This window comes from Schistocerca serialis, chromosome 1 (assembly GCF_023864345.2).
Source record: "Schistocerca serialis cubense isolate TAMUIC-IGC-003099 chromosome 1, iqSchSeri2.2, whole genome shotgun sequence".
Lineage (NCBI taxonomy): Eukaryota > Metazoa > Arthropoda > Insecta > Orthoptera > Acrididae > Schistocerca > Schistocerca serialis.
This window is the reverse complement of record NC_064638.1, coordinates 322,606,351-322,623,555: the sequence shown is the minus strand read 5'-3', so window position 1 is coordinate 322,623,555 and position 17,205 is coordinate 322,606,351. Positions and strand designations below refer to the sequence as shown.

Here is a 17,205-nt window from a genome sequence, read left to right as displayed (position 1 = left end):
GGTCCTGACACAATATTGTCCAAATTCCAATAATTATACATGGTGATTCTAGACATTCAGTTTTTTTTCCCTTTATTCTGAGATCGGTGTCAGTTATGTGTGGACCCAAGAGCAGAATATACACTATCGGAGAAAAAAGGTGGAGCGTCCGGAAGGGAAGGAGGAAACTAAATGGAACTTTTCACGAAGAGACGCATGTGATGTTATCTCAGTGATTAAAATACAGAGTCAAATTTACGAAACACTTTGCAATACGAGCCCATTTATTAGCATGACGTTACGCTCTCTCTGGCCTGAATGTATGCACCGATTTGGTGGGAAAAAAACGACGTAAGGCCTTCATATCGTCTCGTGGGAGAAACTGGCGCGCAGCTATTATAATTGGTACTATGACCTAGTATCCTGGTACTTGCACTGGGACAGAGGTGACGTCCAAGATTCTTCCACACGTACTCTTACTGTCCACGGGAGAACATTAGCGTCACGCAGACACTTCATACAGTCACACGTCATATGTGGACGAGCATTGTGCTGTTGAAAAATGGCACCACCTTATTGTTGCGTAGGACGTAACACATGACAACACATGATACCCGTAACGTGCCGTTGTACCATCGGAGATTCCTCAATCACAACCATCTGTGATGCATCTCCACACCATGACGCCAGCGCCTCAGCAAAACATTGAAAGAATGACATCCTCCCTTGAAAGAATGAGGTCTCTTCCTAGATTCCAGCACACTTGCCTTCGATGATCGTTCAGGTTAGTGCAGAACAGCAGTTCATCGCCGAACACAAGACGCCATTCCTCACCAGCAAATGCTTCCTTGTAACGGCAGCACTCCAAATGCAACCCACTGTTTGTGGTACTAATGGCAATCTACCCGCTGGTCTCCGATCAATGGTGTGTGTGCATTGCACGTAAGACATTACTTGCATTCGGATGGCGGACGCAGATGCTAAGCGGTTACGATGTGCTCGGTGCACAATACGACGATACTCCATTGTAGTGATGAGACGTGGTCGTCCGGAACCAGACGACGAATATACATGCCCTCATGTTCCCTTGCGGTCCAACGCCGAGCCACTTGTCGCAGAGGAATGCCCACAAATCCTGGTATTGTACGGCTCCTCCACCCGTTATAATGGAGGCTCGAACACTGGGAGATGCTGACCGCTCACACAGTACGCACCCTCTCCGTCTCTTTCATGACTGTCACTCAACATAGGGTCTGTTTATGCCTCTTATATACCCTAACAGAGTTTCCTAATGAACGCCACGCTCGACTGCTCCCAAGAGTGCTGCCAACCTGAAAGAATGCCTGGTCTTTAACACATTCCCCATTAGCGATGCGTTGAACAGTAATTAATCAAAGAAAAGCGCTGCAGATAAGCCGCTTTCGATTGGACACTTCATGGCCCCCTACCCGGTATCAAGTCATTATTGCTCTTCACTCTCGTCGAGAGGTATCTTCATTGGTAAAGATTTGCGGAAGCTTTTGAGCTCGAGAGAAGCAGTTCACAGTACGCACTCCGGTTCTCAAAAAGAATGCTACTCACCTTCTGTATTTTATCGACGACTTTGAAACGACAATATCGTATATTTACAATCAACACAACATGTGTCCTTTCGTTGGTCAGTTCCCAGACCTCGTTGCAGTATCTTTTCAGGTCAGATTATCATAATACTTTCCTTGGATTTCTATGAAAGTCGAGTCATTCTCAGACACGAACGATACTAATTCAATCGGATGTCTGCTCTGGCTGTCATTGAGAAATCTAACTCTAATTGTTTGTACACGCGCAGAGAGTGAGTACATGTTAAAGTTACATGGACATCCGAGTATGTCTTTTTGGTGCTTCACATTCTTTGTCAGGCAGTGTATTATCTTCTGCACGTCGCAGGTAATCCGAAGGACAAAGAAGGAGCCGGCCTTCTTCCCACACATCGATATACCAGAACAATTCAATTACAATTAATGGCTCTGAGCACTATGGGACTTAACATCTGAGGTGATCAGTCCCCTAGAATTACTTAAACCTAACTAATCTAAGGACATCACACACATCCATGCCCAAGGCAGGATTCGAACCTGCGACCGTAGCAGTCGCGCGGTTCCAGCCTGAAGCGCCTAGAACCACTCGGTCACATCGGCCGGCGCAATTACAATTACATATTACAATAAAATAAACAAAGTACTATCACATGAGGTGATGCGAATCATAAACCAGTCACGTACTCTAGGATTTTTCTGGATTGTCACAATGTCCCGGCGAAAGAGGTAGTTTTGCACGTACCAACAATTTCATTTAATTTCGACTGTGGTACCTGTAACGTTTTTGATGTCTAACAGGTTGTAAATACCTCAGTGACGTATGAAGGTAGCATATATTTCCTTCGGAGTGTAGGAGATTACTCATGATACAACAGTTAGTATTTACAAAAGTTAACACGATGCTGTCTTTCCATAGTGGTATCTTAATAAACTGTTTTGTTACAGGTACGGAGCATACTGGCTTTACTTGAAGCACTCATGCGTAAGTAAACTATTCAAAAATTATCTCTCATCGATCATTAAGGGATGTACTAGCAATAGTGGTAAAAACCTCCAAGATTGTATTTCTCAGGCAAAAAGAAGAAGAAAACTCTGTGTCATTAGGTTCCTGAAGCGTTTAGTTCGGAATAGTAAGACATCGTGTACTGCGAACTCATTTAGTGCTAAAATACTTTCACGAGTTAAGACAAATACTTACGCAAAATCTGTCGTTGATGGAGAATCTCCTCTGAAGCGAGTTGTGGAAGTACAGACAGTACACAATAGGCCGAATGTATTCGAACGTGGTCAGAACTTTATACAACAATTAGCTCAACTTTGAACACTTGTTATTATTATTTATCTATTATTATTATTATTTACGGGTTATTCGAAATTTGCAGCAAATTACGACCGTGATGATCAAATACTTGAGGTTTCTCAGTATGAGTGATTCATATTTCAGAAACTAATAATTTCCATAATTTGTTGACATAGGACTTTCTTCTTATTTTTGCATGAGTAATCAGATCAGTCACTCACTGTTTTCATTATAGCCTGAATAACTATCAGGTGCTCAAATTTATTATACACCGAATTATGTCTGATTCCTGATAATCTTACATCCAAGTAGTTTATATTATTTAATTGTAAATGATCGACTACTAAGTGTAATATGAAACACTTTCTTCTGTTTCAGACTTTCATCCCTTCCAGTTCAGTTACAAACTTGCCTGGACCTACTGTGAGTACATACGCATATTAATTGTAAAGTAACCAACGATCATCCCGTCTGTTTGTGTATCAGTAGTACGAATGTCGTCATGTATTGTTGATAAAGTGTTACACCTGAAACATTTAATTATTTACTAGGTGAAATTCATCACAAGAAATGTAAGTAGATTCGCCTTTTATTCTGAAAGGTAATGTTGAAAGTTCAGCCCGCTGTGAGGTGAAATCATACATTTTCATATACGAGTTGATTCTATGATGATGTTACAACCTTTCACGGATGATGGAGGAGGGTAAATGTGTCAATCTGACGTAAGGTACCCTAGTCCGGCAACGACCGAGTCGAAAGTTGTAAGCGAAAATTGTACTGTTAGTATAGTAGAGTGGGCGATTTTCAGAGGTGGTAGTATACGGACCAATACAAGAAAAAATGTCTTTATTGACATGCAGGTCTGAAAGAACACACAATGTTGACGATCGACATCTGTATGAAATATTTTGAAATTATTCATATGGATTGTGCGGATTTGCTGGTGTGTGATATATTTTTTTTTGATTTCATTAAAGATCCATTTCGGCTAAATTGCCATTATCTAGTGGCGTATATACTGTCTAGATCGACTGACATACATATAACATCGTTGGGAACTTTACTTTTACGTATTTTCTGCATTGTGGTAGTCAGATTACTGCCATAACAAATTAATTACCATCTAATGCAGTAAATACAGCAGGACAGTCAAAATACAGTCCCCAACGATGTCAGTCCATCTAGACAATATATACGGCACTCGATACTCGCAAATCAGCCGAAACAGGTCTGTAGTGAAAGAATGAAAAAGTAATATCACACAGCAGTGAGTCTGGAAACTCCTTATAAAGACGTCACTTGCTGACTAATACTACGCTGCAGGCTTTATGGAATATAAAATTTCGAAAGTAATTCTCTGTCGGCGAATACCTTGACATCAGCTGTATAGATCTACTTCCCTATAGTACAATGTAAAAATATATGCCAGGCCGGGACTTGGACCAGGATTTTATTTCGTGAACTTTAATATAAGGATATAGACATTGTGACATATGGAAGTTTAGTCAGCCCTGGAAGCCTGCACGGATAACGGAAGTGGCTGAGGTGACCGCTTGCTATGTTTTCGCATGTCACTGTTGGGTTGAAGATCTAAACCTAATACATTTGACGTCAAGGAATTAGCAGTCAGCAAGTTAATTTCGAAAAAAGGAAAAGGCTCTGAAACATGGGATTCTAGTGCATACTTGAGAATATGGGCACTTGTTCGTCTTAGATACTGTGAAACACTACTATCCTACTGTAACATCTTTGGTTTATTGTTGGAGGAGATACTGTGCACCAAAACGAGAAAATAATGTCAGGTAAATGTGAGCTCCAAATTGCATAATCTACGGGAACTTTGTCAATACCACACCTGTGTTTCACAATAAAGAGGATGAACTAGTGGTCATAGCTCTTCAGGTTTGCATTTTAGAGCCCATGTTTACTCGACTCAGTACCGGTAACATATGCCGCTGTCAGAGATTCCACAACGACTTTTTTTTTATAACTTTCGACTCGTCTGTTCCGGACCAGGGTCTCTTACCTACAAAGCCGTGACATTGAGAAATCTAATGGGAACATTGGTCTGGTTTGCGTGTGCTATTTCTAGTGGAGCGGTATTATTGCGACAACTTCTAGCATTTAACGCCGGCAGTGCGTGTCCTATAAACTGAATCATTTTATGTTACCTGTCGTGGAGGGAGGATACAAACATGGTAGCAGCTGGAGCTGAACTCAATATCTCTTCGTACTTGCACACATAATCACTTTTTTTTATTGAGTCCTGATTAAAAAACTCTGCTGCGGCATCTGCAGTGTTTCGTAAAATTCGTTCTGTAGTTATTAAAACCTGTTAAATTATTTCATTACTTGTTTACACGTTATCATATAAAATGTGATAAGAATACAGCAGAAAATATGTATATCCAATAACAAATGTTAGCAATACGATACCAGTAACTCCAGCATAAATAATAAAAACTAGGAATAACTTACAGCAGTGGCGAAAAATGCGTGAATGAATTTTAACAGAAGTTTGGATCAAAGGAACCCAGCATCTAAGAAAGAGAGACGATGTTGCTGTTGAGGGATTACCTACTACAGTAAATGCGATACAATGGCAGGTAAAACTGCAGTTTGACCGAAAATATGTTCTGCAATACAACAGGGGCTGCTGCGTCGTTTAATGCTCTACATTACATTTTCTGTCGCCCTGTTGATGCACATGGGGAGTCATTAGCACCCAATATATGAAATAAGCCTTACTAAAGTAGACACTGGACTCGCATTCGGGAGGACGACGGTTCAATCCCGCGTCCGGCCATCCTGATATAGGTTTTCCGTGATTTCCCTAAATCGCTCCAGGCAAATTCCGGGATGGTTCCTTTCAAAGGGCACGGCCGACTTCCTTCCTCGTCCTTCCCTAATCCGATGAGACCGATGACCTCGCTGTCTGGTCTCCTTCCCCGAAACAACCAACCAACCAACCTTACAAAAGATTGAATTTTCGACCTCGCAGTCAAGGGGTTCCTTGTGAGACCGGTCATCGCACAGAAATCTACTAGGGAAGGCCTAGAACGCTTTTTCATTCAGAGTGGCAAGTTATGCTCACCGTAATTATTCTCGGACAGCTGTGCTGGACACCGCTGACGTGTGGATGGCTCTGCTGGAATGGACCCCGGTCACACGCTGAGTTGCTCTCTCGGGACTGTGACTTCAGCGTCCCAACCGTGATATCTCACCGCCGTTCCTCATTCTAGCATCTTCCTACACACAGTAATATTTTACCTCCAAGCCATACATGTCTACCAACAGCGAGAATTATGTACATGGTGGCTAAATAGTGTGAATGAAATAATTATGGATTACTTCCAGAGCATAGAACGCCGCTAAGACAACGTGTCACATCCATCCAGTAATGTCGGAAACTGCGTTCCCACCTACATAAACTCGCTTGAGCTCTGTCTCCACAACATCACTGTCTAATTTACCAATGGCTCGTTTTCGCGCTCTGAATTAGCTCCACGTCACGGGTCCTCAGAAATTAGAGAGCCATACAATAGGTAGGCTCATTGTTTCAGCTCTAAATGTTTCTTTGGGAAAGGGAGCTATCGCTATCTACAAAACTTATTTTATACATAGGAAAGCGGCGCTCTCACATTGCTTGTGCGGCGATTCGGCCACAGTTTTGCCGCTAGGTAGGCCCGGGTTGTGAGATACACAGTGCCAGCTAGGTCCCAGGCTGCGTGCTGGAAATCCGGCTCCTGCAAAAACAGGCACCGGAGGACGCAGTCTTCGCTCACGGCAGAGAGCCACTCTGTTTTCGTTGCGATCTGTCCATGCAGTGACAAATCCCAGGCGCTGTGCCTTTCCAGACTTGCAAAAGTCATCTGGAGAACAGGCCGTTCAAGAATTAAGGCATAATGAAAGAAATGAGACTAGAACCAGCTCAGTATTCCCAGTCCCTGGGATTTGTTATAAGGTAATAAACATTGCCCAAGTAATCTGCACCATTGTCTTTCTCTCCTCCACTAATCGATTTTATATAAAATGGAAAAAGCATGCAAAATAGCTTTTCGTGTGCCATGACATCATCTGTGTAAATTTTGTGCCTTAGGTGTCCCTATTCATTTGGCAGAGGGGCAGCTACAAGCAAAATTTGTCCACTAACCTTCTCAGATGTAATTCGTATGTCAGAACGTCAAGCCTTCTTATGACTGACAATATCTTTCCCAACATCTCTGCTAACCACAGTATGTAAATAGCCAATTAGATGACACATATACAGTCTCACTCCCAAGGAAGCAACCCCACGTTATCACTGGATTCAATGCTGAAGTCTGGTCCTTTGGAATTATAGAAAATGCAATGGAAAGAGGTAAAGAGGTACCAAAGACCAGATGAACATATGAAAGACGAACCTTCCTCACAGATCAAAGTCAACGTTGAATCATATGTTCTGAATCTCTCACTTTGAGTGTCATTTAATGTGGTTCCTGGTTCACTCATCCTAATGCAAGATCAATATAATTGCCGCTAAATGTCGGCTCATGCTCTATACCTAGCAAATATAGTGTTCAGAACATTGTATATATATATATATATATATATATATATATATATATATATATATATATACTCCTGGAAATTGAAATAAGAACACCGTGAATTCATTGTCCCAGGAAGAGGAAACTTTATTGACACATTCCTGGGGTCAGATACATCACATGATCACACTGACAGAACCACAGGCACATAGACACAGGCAACAGAGCATGCACAATGTCGGCACTAGTACAGTGTATATCCACCTTTCGCAGCAATGCAGGCTGCTATTCTCCCATGGAGACGATCGTAGAGATGCTGGATGTAGTCCTGTGGAACGGCTTGCCATGCCGTTTCCACCTGGCGCCTCAGTGGGACCAGCGTTCGTGCTGGACGTGCAGACCGCGTGAGACGACGCTTCATCCAGTCCCAAACATGCTCAATGGGGGACAGACCCGGAGATCTTGCTGGCCAGGGTAGTTGACTTACACCTTCTAGAGCACGTTGGGTGGCACGGGATACATGCGGACGTGCATTGTCCTGTGGGAACAGCAAGTTCCCTTGCCGGTCTAGGAATGGTAGAACGATGGGTTCGATGACGGTTTGGATGTACCGTGCACTATTCAGTGTCCCCTCGACGATCACCAGTGGTGTACGGCCAGTGTAGGAGATCGCTCCCCACACCATGATGCCGGGTGTTGGCCCTGTGTGCCTCGGTCGTATGCAGTCCTGATTGTGGCGCTCACCTGCACGGCGCCAAACACGCATATGACCATCATTGGCACCAAGGCAGAAGCGACTCTCATCGCTGAAGACGACACGTCTCCATTCGTCCCTCCATTCACGCCTGTCGCGACACCACTGGAGGCGGGCTGCACGATGTTGGGGCGTGAGCGAAAGACGGCCTAACGGTGTGCGGGACCGTAGCCCAGCTTCATGGAGACGGTTGCGAATGGTCCTCGCCGATACCCCAGGAGCAACAGTGTCCCTAATTTGCTGGGAAGTGGCGGTGCGGTCCCCTACGGCACTGCGTAGGATCCTACGGTCTTGGCGTGCATCCGTGCGTCGCTGCGGTCCGGTCCCAGGTCGACGGGCACGTGCACCTTCCGCCGACCACTGGCGACAACATCGATGTACTGTGGAGACCTCACGCCCCACGTGTTGAGCAATTCGGCGGTACGTCCACCCGGCCTCCCGCATGCCCACTATATGCCCTCGCTCAAAGTCCGTCAACTGCACATACGGTTCACGTCCACGCTGTCGCGGCATGCTACCAGTGTTAAAGACTGCGATGGAGCTCCGTATGCCACGGCAAACTGGCTGACACTGACGGCGGCGGTGCACAAATGCTGCGCAGCTAGCGCCATTCGACGGCCAACACCGCGGTTCCTGGTGTGTCCGCTGTGCCGTGCGTGTGATCATTGCTTGTACAGCCCTCTCGCAGTGTCCGGAGCAAGTATGGTGGGTCTGACACACCGGTGTCAATGTGTTCTTTTTTCCATTTCCAGGAGTGTATATATATATGCCGGCCGCGGTGGTCTTGCGGTTCTAGGCTCCCAGGCCGGCACCGCGCGACTACTACGGTCGCAGGCTCGAATCCTGCCTCGGGCATGGATGTGTGTGATGTCCTTAGGTTAGTTTGGTTTAAGTAGTTCTAGGTTCTAGGGGACTGATGACCACAGATGTTAAGTCCCATAGTGCTCAGAGCCATTTATATATATACGTTGTAAATATCATCACTAACAGTTGTGACGACGTGAGATTACAAGGATATCTCTACTGTGGTACATTTGCACTTTATGATCGAAAGATCTAGTAGACACAATGACATCAGGTAGCCATGTTTCCAGGATTGCCAAGTAGCTAAATGAGTGTTGAATGAAACGTTACATTTAAGTCAACAGGTGCTAGGATTACTTGAATTACTTTTTTGCGAATATATGGTCTGTACAAGTTTAGTGACAATAAATTTTCGGTATCATCCTGGATTTCTTAAATGCAAACAGCCAGTACACAAAAAGTATGTCATATAAAATAGCAGCTCAAACACAAAAATGACAATATACGTTCAACATGACATAGAGAACACTGCAAAATTTTACATAGTATACAAACTGAAATGAGCCTGGACGTTTAGCTGTCACTGTCCTTTGGAAGGTCACAAGAGAACTGAGGTTCACTCAGCACACACGAGTACATCGGGGTTGAGAGAAGCACAAAGTATAGTGGGAGGACATGCTGACTAGTTCGATGCAGCTCTCTCGTTGTCACTTGCAGTGTGTGTGTGCCCCATCTGGCAAATGCAGTCAAACTAGTGGACAGCAAGTGGAACTCCATCACTTCTCCAAGGTATATTGCACAGAGGAGTGGCAGCACGCTGCGTGTGGCATCACCTCACTTGCAGGTAACTTGGCTAGCATTATCCCATCGTGACAGTGTTTTGGCTACAGTTGTGTATGAACAAGAAGTGGATCATTACTCCAGTGTTCGTGTCGACGTGACTGGTGCTGCTCGTAGTGATCAACTCGACTGTACCCAGACTGTGTGTTGCTAAATGGTTCAAATGGCTCTAAGCACTATGGGACTTAACATCTGAGGTCATCAGTTCCCTCGACTTAAAACTACTTAAACCTAACTAACTTAAGGACATAACACACCTCCATGCCCGAGGCAGGATTCGAGCCTGCGACCGTAGCAGCAGCGCGGTTCCGAACTGAAACGCCTAGAACCGCTCAGCCACAGCCGACGGCCTGTGTGTGTTGCTATTTTGCTTACTAGAGCTGAACAAAAACTAGTTGTGGTATAGCTTGGCCAGTCATTCCGCACGGCCCAAAAGTTCAACAGGAAAAGTTGTGCTGATCTGCAGGGAGCACGTCGATAAACAGCATTGGAAGTTTTAGCTGTGAGAACTGCAATTGCAGCTGATATGTTGTGTAGCTAAGAAATGCATTATGGTAGAGACTAGCTATTTGCTACTGGTCCGTAGCTGGAGAAAAGGGCAATTTATGTTAAGGAGTCGCAGACTCATTCTGTGAAGAACCTTTTGAATTATCCAGTTCATTAGTTGTGACATAACACTAGCCATACCATATCTGGAGGTTTCCTCATGCCTCGAATTCCAGCTGTTGACATACGGCGCTGTGATGTAAACGACTGCTGCTCACCTTGCAGCCACGTGCCAGTCACTGGAAGCTATTTTTCCCTTGTCTCCTTGGACCTGCACCCGCCGTGTGCCACTGACGTAAGCTCCATGCCACAAGTTGTCGAGTGACTGTAGATTGGCGGACCTGGATCGTAGATGCTGCCAGCGACTGAGGCCTCATGCCGCCGCACTGTGAAGTACACTTTCTTCCTTCTGGCTACACTTCACCACGCCCCTTGTTGTGTCATGTTGGTTCACATTGCAAATTGCCACAGTGACCCCATTTCTCGGCTCCATGACTCTGCAAAATACTCAAAGGACCAAACCCAGTACAAGATTACTAAAATCTGAAATACGACTGTGCAAAATAGAGTGATATTATTACTGCAACAAAAATATACCATGCTCTTAAACAGATACTCCAAATTACTGTAAAGTACCATGTATAAATTGTACAATATAAAATCATGATTGGTGTGTCTTGAAGTGTAACCAAATTTGCTTAACAGTGCCGCTGATGGCTGAACGATCTATAACTCTTGCCATATGATGCTTTTGTGGAGGAGACCACATTATATCAAGTTATTAAACGTTGTTCCGCAGTGCACGGAGCAATGCCTTTAGTATTCTATTGAGATACTTCCAAGATTCTCTTGCAATTAACAGATCGTCCAAGTAACTAGTAATGTACTTCTCCGCTGATTCATTGAGGATACCATTAAGTCCACGAATAAACGCAGCTGATATATCCAGAATGAGATTTTCACTCTGCAGCGGAGTGTGCGCTGATACGAAACTTCCTGGCAGATTAAGACTGTGTGCCGGACCGAGACTTGAACTCGGGACCTTTGCCTTTCGCAGGAAAGTGCTCTACCAACTGAGCTACCCAAGCACGACTCACGCCCCGTCCTCACAGCTTTACTTTTGCCAGCATCTCGTCTCCTACCTTCCAAACTTTACAGAAGCTCTCCTGCGAACCTAGCAGAACTAGCACTCCTGAAAGAAAGGATATTGCGGAGACATGGCTTAGCCACAGCCTGGGGGATGTTCCCAGAACGAGATATTCACTCTGCAGCGAAGCGTGCGCTGATATGAAACTTCCTGGCAGATTAAAACTGTGTGCCGGACCGAGACTAGAACTCGGGACCTGAGCGTCTCTCCTGCAGAGTCTTCCACAGGAGTTTATCTATCATCTCCGTAACACTTTCGCGATTACTAAATGATCCTGTAACGAAGCGCGCTGCTCTCCGTTGGATCTTCTCTATCTCTTCTATCAACCCTGTCTGGTACGGATCCCACACTGCTGAGCAGTATTCAAGCAGTGGGCGAACAAACGTACTGTAACCTACTTCCTTTGTTTTCGGATTGCATTTCCTTAGGATTCTACCAATGAATCTCAGTATGGCGTATACTTTACCGACGATCAAATTTATATGACCATTCCATTTTAAATCACTCCTAATGCGTACTCCCAGATAATTTATGGAATTACCTGTTTCCAGTTGCTGACCTGCTATATTGTAGCTAAATGATATGGGGTCTTTCTTTCTATGTATTCGCAGCACATTACACTTGTCTACATTGAGATTCAATTGCCATTCCCTGCATCATGCGCCAATTCGCTGCAGATCCTCCTGCATTTCAGTACAATTTACCATTGTTAAAATCTCTCGATATACCACAGCATGATCCGCAAAAAGCCTCAGTGAACTTCCGATGTCATCCACAAGGTCATTTATGTATATTGTGAATAGCAACGGCCCTACGACACTCACCTGCGGCACACCTGAAATCCCTCTTACTTCGGAAGACTTCTCTCCATTGAGAATGGCATGCTGCGTTCTGTTATCTAGGAACTCATCAATCCAATCACGCAATTGGTCCGATAGTCCATATGCTCTTACTTTGTTCATTAAACGACTGTGGGGAGCTGTTCAAACTCCTTGCGGAAGTCAAGAAACACGGCATCTACCTGGGAATCCGTGTCTATGGTCTTCTGAGTCTCGTGGACGAATAGTGCGAGCTGGATTTCACACGATCGTCTTTTTCGAAACCCATGCTGATTCCTACAGAGTAGATTTCTAGTTTCCAGAAAAGTCATTATATTCGAACATAATACGTGATCCAAAATTCTACAACTGATCGACTTTAGAGATATAGGCCTATAGTTCTGCACATCTGTTCGACGTTCCTTCTTGAAAACGGGGATGACCTGTGCCCTTTTCCAATCCTTTGGAACGCTAAACTCTTCTAGAGACCTACGGTACACCGCTGCAAGAAGGGGGGCAAGTTCCTTCGCGTACTCTATGTAAAATCGAACTGGTATCCCATTAGGTCCAGCGGCCTTTCCGCTTTTGAGCGATTTTAATTGTTTCTCTGTCCCTCTGTCGTCTATTTCGATATCTACCATTTTGTTATCTGTGCGACAATCTAGAGAAGGAACTACAGAGCAGTCTTCCTCTGTGAAACATCTTTGGAAAAAGACATTTAGTAATTCGTCCTTTGGTCAGTCATCCTCTGTTTCATTACCATTTTGGTCACAGAGTGTCTGGACATTTTGTTTTGATCCACCTACCGCTTTGACATAAGACCAAAATTTCTTAGGATTTTCTGCCAAGTCGGTACACAGAACTTTACTTTCGAATTCATTGAACATCTCTCGCAACGTCCTCCTCACATTACATTTCGCTTCGCGTAATTTTTGTTTGTCTGCAAGGCGTTGGCTATGTTTATGTTTGCTGTGAAGTTCCCTTTGCTTCCGCAGCAGTTTTCTAACGCGGTTGTTTTACCACGGTGGCTCTTTTCCATCTCTTACGATCTTGCTTGGTACACACTCATCTAACGCATATTGTACGATGGTTTTGAACTTTGTCCACTGATCCTCAACACTATCTGTACTTAAACCAAAACTTTTGTGTTGAGCCGTCAGGTACTCTGAAATCTGTCACTTTTGCTAAACAGAAAAATCTTCCTACCTTTTATAATATTTTTATTTACGGCTGAAATCATCGATGCAGTAAGCGCTTTATGATGGCTGATTCCCTGTCCTGCGTTAACTGTTTCAAATAGTTCGGGTCTGTTTGTCACCAGAAGGTCTAATATGTTTTCGCCACGAGTCGGTTCTCTGTTTAACTGCTCAAGGTAGTTTTCAGATGAAGCACTTAAAAAAATTTCACTGGATTCTTTGTCCCTGCCACCCGTTATGAACGTTTGAGTCTCCCAGTCTATATCCGGCAAATTAAAATCTCCACCCAGAACTATGACATGGTGGGGAAATCTACTCGAAATAGTTTCCAAATTATCCTTCAGGTGCTCAGCCACAACAGTTGCTGAGCCAGGGGGCCTATAGATACATCCAATTACCACGTCTGAGCCTGCTTTAATCGTGACCTTCACCCAAATTATTTCACATTTCGGATCTCCGTCAATTTCCGTCGATACTGTTGCACTTCTTATCGCTATAAACACGTCTCCCCCTTCACTGTCCAGCCTGTCTCTACGGTATACATTCCAGTCTGTGTTTAGAATTTCATTACTGTTTACATCAGGTTTCAGCCAACTTTCTGTCCCTAGTACTATGTGACCGTTTGTTAATGAGAGCAGTTCTGGGACCTTTCTATAGACGCTCCTACAGTTTACTATTAGCACATTAATATTGTTATTCCCTGTTGCATTTTGCCTACTCCTACTTTGACGCGTCTCAGGAGGCGTCTTGTCGGGACTAGGGAGGGAATTCTCTAACCTAAAAACCCACATGTGCACTCCACACGTACTCCGCTACACTTGTAGCCGCTTCCTGCTTGTAGTGCACGCCTGACCTATTCAGGGGGACCCTACATTTCTCCACCCGATAGCGGAGGTCGAGAAATTTGTACCCCAGATCTCCGCAGAATCGTCTGAGCCTCTGGTTTAAGCCTTCTACTCGACTCCAAACCAGAGGACCGCGATCGGTTCTGGAACGATACTACAAATAGCTCAGATTTTACCCCGCGCCGGCCGAAGTGGCCGTGCGGTTAAAGGCGCTGCAGTCTGGAACCGCAAGACCGCTACGGTCGCAGGTTCGAATCCTGCCTCGGGCATGGATGTTTGTGATGTCCTTAGGTTCGTTAGGTTTAACTAGTTCTAAGTTCTAGGGGACTAATGACCTCAGCAGTTGAGTCCCATAGTGCTCAGAGCCATTTGAGCCATTTTACCCCGCGAGAGAGGCTTTACGCCGTCACCAACTCCGCCAACCGCCTGTACGAACTGAGGATGACCTCTGAACCCAGACGGCAGGAGTCATTGGTGCCGACATGAGCAACAATTTGCAGTCGGGTGCACCCGGCAGGGCCTCCTCCACATCTCGGATGAGACCCCCCGGCAAGCAGGCAGAGTGAACACTGGCCTTCTTCCCCGACCTTTCCGCTATTTCCCTAAGGGGTTCCATCACCCGCCTAACGTTGGAGCTCCCAATAACTAATAAACCCTTCCCCCCGTGTGCCTGCTCGGACCTTGCTGAAGGAGCGGCCACATGTCCACTCATAGGCGGAATGGACGATGCCACACGGCCAGCCTCCACATTGACCCTCCGCCTCGTGCGCCGCGAACGCCGCTGAACTCGCCACTCCCGTGGGGAGAGGGTGGCCCAACCGCACCCGGTACCTGCGAAGATGTCTCGACATCAGGGACAGTGGGTGAAGCATGTAACACCTGGGTTGTACCATGCGAAGCACCAGACTCCCCACTGCCGCTACACTCCGAGACAGCAGCCTGAAGACGGCTGACCGCGGCCATCAACATGTTCAGCTTTTCGCGAACAGTGGCCAGCTCCTCCTGCGTCCGTACACAAGTCACAGATCCTATCCATCCTAAGAAATCAATTTACTGTAGAGAATTAATCAACTTTTATCTAGACTGCTAATTCACTAAAGGCGGCTGATAGTTGACTAAACTGTGGTTACTAGACACGTCATGTAGAAAACAATGAAAATAGCACTACCTGTCTCTGGACTCTATTGAAAACAAACACTAGCACTACTGGCACTATGGCTGATTAAAGTGACTCTCTCTGACTGTATTCAAAACAAACACTAAATCTATGGAACACTATTACTAGCACTCGACAATTAAAGCTTTCTAAAAGCAAAAACACACGGAAGAAGAAGTGACAAGTAAGAAAAATACGGCTAATACTTAAATTAACGTAGCTCGCTGCACAGCAGACATGACGCAGACAGTCTAGTTTGAGTCACACATTCCTGCTTGCTTCAGTAACCTTCCCAATAGAACGTCTGTAACTCTAATTTTCTTCCAGTCCACTCCCCATCTATTGAAGGTGGTCTCTGGTAGAGCCGAAAGTTAGCTATCGCTAACCAAAATCAACAACTTCCGTTGTGTCTTTTCTCACCTGTCCTTGGTTGTTGTCATTTCTGTTCGATCTAATGAAGCTTCATAAATATCGTAATATTCGATTACATTTATGAGGCTAGTTCCGATCTGTGTAGCAGTCGTAATATTAGCCTCTCCCACATTGCCCTACAGTCAATGCCTCGCTGGACCATTTCCATGCTGTTCGATGCGTGGGTTAGGCCCTCGAATTTCAACAATCTCTAGGCAGTCTCTGTTCGAATCTCCTTCTCGTTATTCTGCCCAAATCGTTCTCCATTGTAGATGTACCCATGATTATTTCATTCGCCGTTCTCCAGTCAACTACTAATACTTTGCCGATGTTTTACACTCTGCTTTTCATCCCGTACCTGTTTCTCTTTCATTCCAACCTCCATTTCGTGGTCCATAATTACATTCAATATCACCTCCCTCTGATGAACCCAGTGATTATTACTTATTAATTCCTAGTACTGCAGTTAAAATAGTTTTAGCAGTGTGATGGATATCCATAGTGGTTCTCATTACTGCACCTACCTTGCAATGTAATCTTAATTCTAACTTGGTGCAGATTCCCCCGGAATGCTTTTTAGCTCACGTTACATGTTCCTGTTAACAGCTGCTGTTAATGAGACGGAAGTTTCACATAACAGTGTCCGATTATTTCTCTCGTCATGTACGGTTCATCTATAAACTGGTTTTTCTTAATCGCTACCTCAGGGAAGTTCACCTTGACCTCCATAATCCTTGGCGAGAATCAGCTTGTGTTTGACTCTCTCCTGAGTTTCCTTCGACCAGTGGTTCCCCAGGAACTTGTATCCAAATTCTTTATAAGACCAGCACGTATTTGCTATAACTCTCATTTTTTCCTCTGCCATTCACTCCAACCGCAAAAACAAATTCGAGGTTGTAAAATTATGGCCAAGACGGTGGTAGTAAGAATAAAATTGAAAAATCCCAGTTTTCCTAATCTTAGTGGTTTTGAAATTTCCTAACGTGGGAGAAGTGCTTGTAATCTAATGGTAACACGCTTTCTATTCTCGTCCTGTCAGTAGCTTTGCACTTCTCACGATTTTGGTGCTCGGTACCTTATGTAAGGTCCCACCACTACCAATGTTGAAGCTGTGTCATTACCCATGGCGCATAGTTATGTGGTCCATTTAAAACAGTGTCTTCTCCGGCTGTGGTCCTATTACGCCATTGCATTCTTGAACTTCTATAATATTTTTCGCCATACTTGAGATGATAATCCCCTGCTTATTTTTGAAAGTGAGCAGCGCCCGAACTTCTTCAGTTTCGGCCGCGGGTGTTCGGTT

General features: G+C 44.7%; 1 protein-coding gene across 1 annotated transcript in view; it reads left to right on the top strand.

Moving 5' to 3' along the window:
• The window catches only part of LOC126469822 (uncharacterized), a 114,214-nt gene that overhangs the window by 51,808 nt on the left and 45,201 nt on the right, over positions 1 to 17,205 (top strand). Inside the window, exons 3-4 of the mRNA XM_050097112.1 lie at positions 2,502 to 2,538; positions 3,235 to 3,279. Coding sequence (XP_049953069.1) covers positions 2,502 to 2,538; positions 3,235 to 3,279 — 82 coding nt within the window. The remainder of the gene's footprint in view (positions 1 to 2,501; positions 2,539 to 3,234; positions 3,280 to 17,205) is intronic.